At 35.0% G+C, this 10,286-nt stretch overlaps 1 protein-coding gene across 2 annotated transcripts in view; it reads left to right on the forward strand.

Moving 5' to 3' along the window:
* Positions 1-7,454, forward strand: part of RAP1B (RAP1B, member of RAS oncogene family) — a 32,566-nt gene extending 25,112 nt beyond the window's left edge. For both annotated transcript variants that reach the window (XM_064419457.1, XM_064419459.1), the window contains exons 6-8: positions 1,260-1,403; positions 3,173-3,288; positions 4,710-7,454. In XM_064419457.1, coding sequence (XP_064275527.1) covers positions 1,260-1,403; positions 3,173-3,259 — 231 coding nt within the window. In that variant the 3' untranslated portion in view covers positions 3,260-3,288; positions 4,710-7,454. The remainder of the gene's footprint in view (positions 1-1,259; positions 1,404-3,172; positions 3,289-4,709) is intronic.
* Positions 7,455-10,286: the final 2,832 nt, after the last annotated feature.

Here is a 10,286-nt window from a genome sequence, read left to right on the forward strand (position 1 = left end):
TTCAGGCAGAAAAAGTACCTTCTTGAAGAAAAAAATAAGCAATGAACAGTTTGTAAGCATGAGCATATAATTTAAACGGTGTTTATGTAAATTTTGATAACTTTGATACATTCCTTAACTGCATGTATCTGCATAGGTTTCTGCTATCAGCATTTCAGTTTCAGGGAAGTGCATTTGGACTTTTTTAATACAAACCACTTTGCACATCCTTGACCATAAGCTCTTGCAGGTCTTGCCTATGTTCAACAGGTTTCTTCTTGAAGCAATTCATTACCCATTACCACATCTCAGAAGGTTAATATTAAAGTTTCCCATCCACAACCTACCAAGTTATAGCCTTCTTTACCATGATATTAGTTTTGTACAATAAAATCAAGATAAATGTGATGATATTTAAAATCTTACTTTGTGTGTTATATTTATGCTGATTAGTATCATTTTGGAGGTATTTCCTTAGAATTGTATTTTTTTAGAAGACACTGACCTGAAAGGCATTCCATAGAATCAGGAGAAAGATAGTAAGCTTCAAGTTGCAACTTCAGTTTCCATCAGAGTTTACAGAAAAAGTTTTTCTTATGCCCAAGCTTGGGCATAACTTGATTTCTTAGTGGGGGAAAATGGTCAAAATATTATAAACCTTTTTTCAACACTTGAATCTGTGAGGATTTTAGCTATGTCCTTAAATTAGTAAAAGAAAAGAAGGAGGGAAAAATAGATGATGACTTTTTTTGCTACAAAGGTCAATTCTGTAGTTGGAAATGGTGGTATGGTAGCATGTTCCTTTCTCTGTGTGCTGTAGCTTGCTAATAAGAAGTGTGTGATATGCTGAGAGTAGAGGAATGATGAAGGGAGCTTTAGCATCCTTCATCATGCTGCCCAGGACAGGACACTGTTTCCAGGATTTTGGAATTTGTAAGAATCATTTGGTAAATTCTAAAGTAGACTTCTTGATGCCTCAAACACCTAAAAATGAAATCTCATTAAGTTCTCTAAAAAAAAATACTACATTTGCTCAATTGGCAGCATACTGAATCCTAAAACCATTCCAGTTATTGCCCTCCCAAAATGAAGTCACTTTGATTTGAAGATTGAAATATCACACTGTTAAAGCTGTTAAACTTAAGTTTCAGTTATACCAGAGCTTGATTATTCTGAAAATCAGGATCCTCTAAGGAATCAGATGGCTTTTAGGTGTGTGTTTACGCTGTGCCACTATAAAATTCTAATTGTTTCTTTGCTGGTGCTGAATTGTTTTTTAGGTGCCTATGATTCTGGTTGGCAATAAGTGTGACTTGGAAGATGAAAGAGTTGTGGGAAAGGAACAAGGTCAGAACCTAGCAAGGCAATGGAATAACTGTGCATTCTTAGAGTCTTCTGCAAAATCAAAGATAAATGTTAACGAGGTAAGGCATTTTACCTGTGGTGGGGAGACGTGTTGGGGTAGAAGAATGGGACAATGTCCTGATAACTGTTTACTGTTTGTAAAGGAAAAACTAACAAAATCATTAATAATATTCACTACAATGGACAAAACTGTACTGTGCTGGTGTGAGATGTTTATATTAAGGGATATATTAGCTTTGACGTGGAATTTTTTCAAATTATATTAATTTTAGTGTAATAAGTGTAATTTTCAAATTATCTTTGTAATAATTTAGGATAAATATTTCTCTCATGTTCCATTCCTTAGTTGCTACAATCTCTTATGAATTGCAATAAGTACTCTTATTAATTGAGATCGTACTGCTAGACTTTTTTTTTAAAGACCTTTAAGAGAGTTTAGTCACTAAAACTACTTGATTTAAGTTACTTGGTGTTAACACTATGTGAGATGGTAAATGCAAAAACTATTGAATGTTTTGTTAAAATTAGCTGCTCGGTAAAGTAAAAGGGATGCAAAATCCTCTAATATATATATACTTGTTTATTTAACAGGAGCTAGACAATTAATCAAATGCGTGAATTTTGGGGATTTGCCATAATGCTTGCCTTTTCATCCAGTGGGGGCTGCCAGCATGATGAAAGGGATACAAAAATTTTAGAAAAATAAGCTGTGTTAGTATTTACATTTCTGGAACAGCTTGAATTTTATGATAAATCTTACAGTTCATTAGGTCATCTGGAAAACATTGTTGGCAGCATCAGTGAAGTTGAAAGGGCCTCTGTGCTAGACTTGGAAGTAATCAAAACAGTATGGTGGTTTTAACACAGCTGATTTTTAAAATAAGTAATGTGTGTTTAATTAGGTGGAAATTTCTGGAAGTCACTGGCTTTTTAAAAAATTTGAATTAATCACTGTAACTGTATAAAAGTCATACATTCAATAAACTAGAACTTCAAGCAAATACTATAAGCCCTTTTTGGAACATTTGCTGCTTTGCAGCCAGTGCTTAGGAAGGTGCCAGGATGGCTTTAGCGTGAGGGCTTCCTTAGTTTATGAGACGCAGAAGTAATTGGAGCAATGTCAATTATGAATGAAACAGATGCTGTTAAAACGTTCTATGTTGATTTGTTTTAAACTAGCCTTTTAAAAAAATAATGTTCTTGTTAGAATTCTAGGAGACTCAAAGTGTGAGAGTGAATGAGTTACTTTTCTAGGAAATGTTATGCTTCCGTCATGCTGTAGGTCTAGAGAGGTGGAATTAGTTCTTTAGACTTCAGTATTTTTTAAGTTTCTGGAAAAGCATGATCTCATTCAAATACAAGAGACTATTACTGAATATGTAGTGTATGTGAGTTACCATGAAAAATGTGTAGTTAAAACTTACTACAATTTTCTTTAAAAGAATATCCTAAGAGTGACTTGAGTTAGAAGAAAGCTGTGACCTGTTTCTTGACCTTACTGCTAAACTGCAAAGTAATACTATAGAGTAGTTGATCACTGTGGCATTTTTCATGTGAGTGCAGATGAGTTTGACCCAGAGATTAAATAGCTGTGGGTTATAGATGCCTTTCCAGTTTGCTTCATTGAAACTGTAGAACCCTTGGCAGACAATTATCTTAAGCAAGAAAGAAAAAAACAGCCAGTTATTAACTAAGTATACAATTTGTAGATTTGCGGTAACTAAATATTTTCTTGAGTATGTGAGTGCACTATGTGTGAAAATTCAAGGTTTAAGGTTTTAAGAGAAGCCTCCTAATATGCATAATCAACTGATTTTTATCTTTTCAGATCTTTTATGACCTTGTGCGACAAATTAACAGAAAAACTCCAGTGCCTGGAAAAGCACGCAAAAAGTCATCATGTCAGCTACTTTAATGCATAGCTGTACTGTAGCTCTGAGCCAGGTAAACATTTTAAATTTTTCTGTGCATTATGGCTATTATTCAAAACTAGCAAAATAACAACTAAAAATTGCTAAACAGCTCTGGTAGCTGTTGACGCAGAACAGGACTGAAAATTGACTTACATTATCACAGAAATGTTTAATGGTCTTCCTTTTGCCATTTCAAAGTCAGAACTACAAATATGTGCAAAACACACTGTTCACTCTAGTCTAGGCTTTTTCTCAAGCTTTAAGATTTTGGTAGAACTCAAATTAAGAGTGTTTCCTCTGATACTTCAAGGCTTTTGGAAACATTGTTTTTTCTTTTAAGCGTGATAAAATCTACTGTAAGAGCTCAGTTATCTGGAATGCAGACAGTACAATGTTGTCAGTTTGCAGGCTGGTGTCTCTTTCTGCTTTGAACTCCTGCATATGCTTGTGTGATGTCATAGGAATTTAGCTTCCTTTCTTGAGAATCTGTGGGTATTTTGGAGGCCAAATTGTAATTAGTATATGATGTGAAAGATGAAGTGATCATTGTAACATTCCAAATATTTTACCTGAAGCTGTTGGTTACTAGATCAATTTCTTACTTGTTTGCAGTTGGCTAAATTTTTACATTACTTAACATGTGCACAAAGAATGGTGCTGAAGGATAAAGCAAGCTCTTGCTCTTTAAGCAAGGCTTTCCAGAAGTTAGTCAGGAGGCATGGATTTTTTTTTCTGCAAATTTTTTGGGGCATTTATGGGCAGGTTGTTTTCCACTTTCTATTTCCAAGCCTTAGTATGAGCAGAGGTCTGTCTTGATTGACCTGACATCAAAGTTGCCTGTTACCTCCCTTTCCTTCAGTGTTATTGAACATACAGTGGTGCAGTAATTTCCGTGCTGTGGTCCATTATTTTGTCATCCAATAGGTACTGAGGGATCCTGGTAGGACATCTCACTGTCAGAAATTGTAGGCTTTTTATTAATAATCGTATAGTACCATACATAATTCTTTTGGTATATTAAAACCTCCTCAGTTTGAACAACTTAGATCAGTTAAAAGTAAAACTAAGATGGTTCCAAAAGCACTAGCTGAGGGTGGCAGAAATGGTTGTTCTCTGACCTTAACAGGACTTTTGATTCAAGAACTTTGATCCTTTAATTGTGTTTGTTTTCAAAGCCATGGGAACTGTCATGCTGTAAGCAAAACTAGTCCCATCAATTAAATATTACTTCCACAATGCAGCCTGGATTCTTCTATGTATCCTAAGCCAGTTAAGATAGCAATTGAGATAATGTGTTATTTGTATGTGTACAGTAGGAAGTGTATGATAGAGAAGTGTTACACTTGTTTTCTGTTTGTCAAGAACTTTGCTGGCTCCTGCTGTAGCTGTTTAAAGTAAAGACCAAGGACAAATCGTTGTTACTAATGCTAATCCCTTGTTTTGTTGTTACAGGTCTGAAGAACTGTTGCCCAATTCAACAGTGCCAGCATTCCAACTTTATTAAACCTACCAACATCTTAAATGGACTTTCCTGTGGTGGTACCCTTTAAGAAATGGATGAAAGCTACATCAGTTTGCACATTCTATCACTTTCCAGTGTCATGAGAGATTTTTACTTCTAAATATTCTGTGTATGCAACTGGTAAAACCAGAGCCTACATCCAGTATTACTGATAAGAGACATTGTTCATCCACCAATGTTGTACATGTATGAAAACTGTGTACTGTATACTTCAACAATCCCCACTTTCTATTGGAGAGTACAATAATGTAAATCCTAAAAGCACCACTATTTTAGCATAATAAAAGAAAGTCCAAAGAGCTCCTATATAGACTACTCCAGATAACTTTGCTTCATCGGTATTTGTAGCTTATTGTAACTTTTTTAAAGAAATACAGGATCATCATCATCATCGTATTGTACAAAAGCGCTTTGATTAACACAACGGCTATATAGTTTTTTAATTTTAGGAAAAACCTGTGGAGACAGTGACCTAGTCTTTAAGAGTCCTTTCAGTATAACGTCTGACTAAAGACATGGCCTTTAATATCTGTTGGGAAGGAAATGTCCAGACTTTTCAACCTTTTATTGTATGTTTCCTTTTCCTTGTTTACATAGGGAACAATGTTTATAGTTGTGTGTACAGTGGGGGTCTACAACAAGAAGTGTATATTTTAAAACAATTTTTTAATGATTTAACAATTTTTTGTAAATCATTTTTGGGCTTCTGCAGCTGTAGATTCTCACTGTGAATTCCCTTGCTTGCTCATGCATAAGTGTATTTGCAATACCAAATATACAGGTTTAGTACTTTTGCCTGTTAGTGATTGTTTTACATGTGTAACGTTTTGGTTGAGATGTTAAATGGTGGAAGAGTACTGTGGATGTGAATGTGGGAAGTAATTTTAATCATGTGTAATTGGTCACAGGGCCTAAGTTGCAGTAATTAACTTTTGCTGATTTATTTAACAATGCCTTGTTGCTTTGTATGCATTAACGTTTGGGTGTAAAGATTGTGTGTATATCCAACAGGGAGCCACAGTATTTAAATTGACCAACCTAATGTTACAACTGCTTTGAGGTGGCCAAATGTAAACTAAAAGCCTTAATTAAAGTGGTGCAATTTTGTATGACTTAGCATCAGTAGTTCAATAAATTTGGATTGCCATGCAAGGGCTTGCATTACAGTTATACTACTTGAATGTTTTGTGTTTTAGTAGTGCTAGTAAATACTGATTTTTACATCTCTTGCACAGTGCAGATTCATGCATCTTAGGATGAAGAGGAGCCCCTGTGTCTTTGTTTTCTGACAAATACATGCCATAGATATTTCTTCTAATCGTATCCCATGTGTTAGCGTGAATGAATTTCTGACTGAATGAAATTCCATTTATTTCTGGACTTGGAATATGCTAAGCTCTTACAAAAGGAAATATCTAAGAGAAAAATGTCTGTCTTCAAAGGTTACACTATCAATGGCTGTTTTGGAAACTTGAAAATATGTTGCCTGTTATTTTCCTTCTTTCCCAGGAGAATTAATTGTTAAAATTTACTTAGTCCAGCAAAAAAAAAAAAATTATTTTTCTGCATGATATCTGCATGAACCAAACCTTGTTTTATTTAAAGGAAATCTGCAGAAGAGCATTATTGCAGTATGAAGTGTAGAATTCTGTCAACTTGAAATACCTGTTAATAGTGTTGGACTGAGAAGTGGAATGCATGGACTGTAGATGATTTCCTGATCTTGGCCATGCTGCTGGAAATTAATGTCACACCCAGATCCTTGGTACCTCCTGTTTCTCTGGCACAGAATTATCAGAGAGCTTGTTCTAATTCATTTCTGCAAATTCAATCAGATTAGGTTAGCTAATACTGGTAAGCTTTGAGATAGTTTATGTTGCCCAAAGTGAATTAAGAAGCCCAGCTGATCCTTCCTGCTGGTAGTTTTATCAGTCATCACCATTGTTTAATGTAGGTAATATACTTCTACTGTGCAGAGACAGATTTAAGACTGAAATTCCTTTTCATTTATCATTAGAAATCTTAAGATGTGATTATCCCCCGCCTGCTTGGTCCCCAGAGTAAAGGAGACTGGAGCACTAGATGCCCTAGTTCTTTTTTCATGAGGTACCTACCTTCTTTGGTGAGCTGATGGGAATTTTTCATCCCTTCATTTCCAACCTCTGCTTTTTCAGGGCTTGTAACACTTTTATGTCCTGGCTGTCCTTTTATTGGTCTTTTTAATGTGTTTCTTTTCCAGGCAGCTGTACAGATGGCATTGGGTGGGAGTAAGAGATAATTCTTTTGAGATCATCATAGAAAGGGCCTTGGTCTGGTCTTGGTGTCCAGCCAAAGAATACTATTACAAGGAAAATCAGCCTTTGTCCTGAAAAGCTCTGTACTGAAGTATTCTTGGTTCTCTTCTTTAGCATTAGAGGTATTCAGTTGGATCAAACCCTTAAGGAAGTAAAATTTTCAGAATCCTAGGCTTTAACATCTAAAGATTGTGCTAAAGAAGGGAAATATGTTCCCCCCTGCCCTGTATTTAGAACTTATGTCAGATGTGTCAAGGCAGCACACTGTAACCCAGGTAACACCTAAACCCCAGTATTCTTGAAAATTTAGGCAAGCTTCCAGAGAGCAGTGTCCCAGTTGTTAAAGGGAAGATGCTTGGCAAAACGTTGCTAATGAAGTTATGAAGTTAAAGAAAAGCACATTAGAATTCTCTTCATGTCTAAATAATTGTGATGTGAAAAGCTGTTCCCACTGAGGAAGTGAGCACCCAGTTCCCCATGGGAATTGGAACAATGTAAGCAGTTACCAATTGTAGAAAAGAGTCCTGTCTGCTGACATTTTTGAGCAAATTGTTACGTATCTTCAAGAAAATTCCATTGTGTACCAATGCTTAAGAATTTCACACTACTTGTACAGAAACTGAACACTTCTCCTAAAGCTTTGGATGAAAAAATGCATAACTTACATTTTGAGAATTAATGCAGGCATTTTTGCAAATTTGGTGTTAATACACATGTGTAACTGCTTGTAAAGTTAGCTTATGCTTACAGTGCACACTGCTTTTTTTCCTCTCTAATCTGAAACTGATATATGTCAGTATTTAAAGTCTGAGCCTTCTATGGAAAAAGTATTTATGTCCTGAAATACAGAAGTATTATTTAAGGGAATTGCACTCTTCATATTAGGACTCTCTCCTTGCAATATAAATTTCTCTTGTATCTTACCTTATCCTAGTGCCCTTTTTCATTCTCAAAGTATTTTGTGAAATGAATGTTACCTGCCTAATTTACAAGACTATTTTGAGGCATTGCAAGATGCTTTCAGGTGTCCAAATGAATTAAGTGTAAGCTCAAACTACTATGGCTTTCCTGCATAAGAGACTTAAATTCTTGAAAAGTATTGTGGAGTTAGATATTACAGTTCTTTCATAAGACATACAGATTCTATGGTGCTAGAAATGAAAGGTGGCAGGAGTTTGAAATTGGGATTAAAATTTTTAAGTCAAATTGCAGTTCTCTTATGGGTCAACAGTAAAAATGAGAATTTTTCTTCTTTTAAAATGATGTCAACAAACTGGATGAATCAAATATAATGCATTTTTTTGCCAAGTTTTCTAATCTTTGCCAGTTTGGAAAGGAGCTGGGTTGGGAAGAAGCTTGGCCACAATACTGTACTAGTTCTAGACAGACTTCAGTTTAGACATATCAGCAGTATGAAGTTATACTAGATGTAAATGGTCAAAAATTTCTAAGTACAGCTACATAGCACTTTTTAAATTGTAATCTGATTATACAGCCAAGTGTAGACAAAAAGCTTTTTTGGTCAATTTTATACTGCTGTCCCAACAGCATTAGACTATATTTCAGTTTATTGCTTTTATTTTGCCTGTGTGTGGGGAGGAGAATAAAGACAAATAAAAAGTTTATTAAGTATATAACAAAATGCAGTCGTAAGTTGTTCTCTAAGGTAGCATTAGAGTATCGGAGTTATTAAATTAGGTTTTTATTTCTGAATCTCAAGCATGTTATGCTTTTCTTTCAGAAGCTTATGCACAATTTGAAGATTTCTAAAACCTCATCTACGATTTCCATTTTATAAAGTAAACTCTGGAATGATACTTATATTTGTGGAAAATTTTACATTCTGAGTCTTGAACTAAAAGACAAGCAAAGTTGTTTTGTAGTCTTGATTTTGTTCACAGTATTTCAATATCTGGGCTTCAAACAACATGTAAATGTGGATTTTGCTGTTTTCTGTGTTTGGGGCTTTTGGGGGGGGGTTGTTTGTTTGTTTGTTTTAAATAACCTCCAAAGCCATTTATTTTCAGAAATTTGAGTCATCAAGCAGAGAGTGACTTCCTGTTTTCAAAGAGTTGTTCTTTAGGGAGAGATTTGTGAATCGATAAAAGAATTGTCTTTGCACTTCCACCATACTCACTTCAGTCTCAAGAGATCCTAGTTCTGCTAAACAACAAACACTACAGCTACATTGTTTTAAGAAAGTTTACTACCACCAGGATTTTTTTTCTTTGAAGTTATGACTGGGGAGAACTTCATTTGAGAATCATTGTCATTTCTAATTAATTAATGTAATGTCTTTTGTTTACCGTGAACTTGGAGGCATGGGCCATTTCTGCAGTCTTGAATACTGAGTGAAATCCTAGTGGATGTTACAGTTCCTTCTTTTGTCAGTATACTTTACCTTTTCATACCAATGTGGCATTTTAATCTTCCAAATCTAGTAGGGAGGGCTCCATAGCTTCACTCCCATACTAAGTACAAAAAAATCTCTACATGTGAAATTCCAGCTCTCATCAACTGGGTTTACTGTTTGTAATGCACCCAATAGCAACAAAGACCCTTGGCAGTACTGTCATGACTTTCAGACACAAATAAAATGAGCTACAAATTTGTCTCTTTCTTTTTCCTGTTTAATAAAACAAATGGTTTTAGCTGAGTTGCCTCAATAGAAAGAGCATGAGAATCAATTTGTTTTGGTAAGAACCTTAGTAAACATTTTGAGAGTCAACATGTATTTAAATACTAAGCAATCACACAAACGCTGTACTTAAACTCGTGACATTGGTTTCTAAAAAGTTTCCATGCATTTATATAAAAAACCTAAAATTTACATACTTCCAGGAATGTGTTTCAGCTAAGAAAACATGGGCTAAAACATGAACTTTTTGCTTCTCCTATGTAAAGGCAAGGTATAGTTTAGTTTCCAGTTTCCTTTGTACTGAGTGTAGTTGTGCTGCTGTCACATATTGCACTTGAACTTTGTTGAGCTCTTGCTTTTGGTAATTCTGAATTAACAATTTTGTATATGCAGATGGCATGTATGCAGCTTAGCAGGGCATTAAAAAATTTATTTAATTTATGAGCTATCTTAAAACATATTTTGTAAAGGGTAATTGGAGTTTTAAGTTAGTTTACTTTAAAGTTTAGGATATACTAGATCAAAATTAACCTACTGTATCCCGTAGGCTCTGTTAACTTTGCAGAAAGGCACTA

The sequence above is a fragment of the Passer domesticus genome, chromosome 5 (genome assembly GCF_036417665.1).
Source record: "Passer domesticus isolate bPasDom1 chromosome 5, bPasDom1.hap1, whole genome shotgun sequence".
Classification (NCBI taxonomy): Eukaryota; Metazoa; Chordata; class Aves; order Passeriformes; family Passeridae; genus Passer; species Passer domesticus.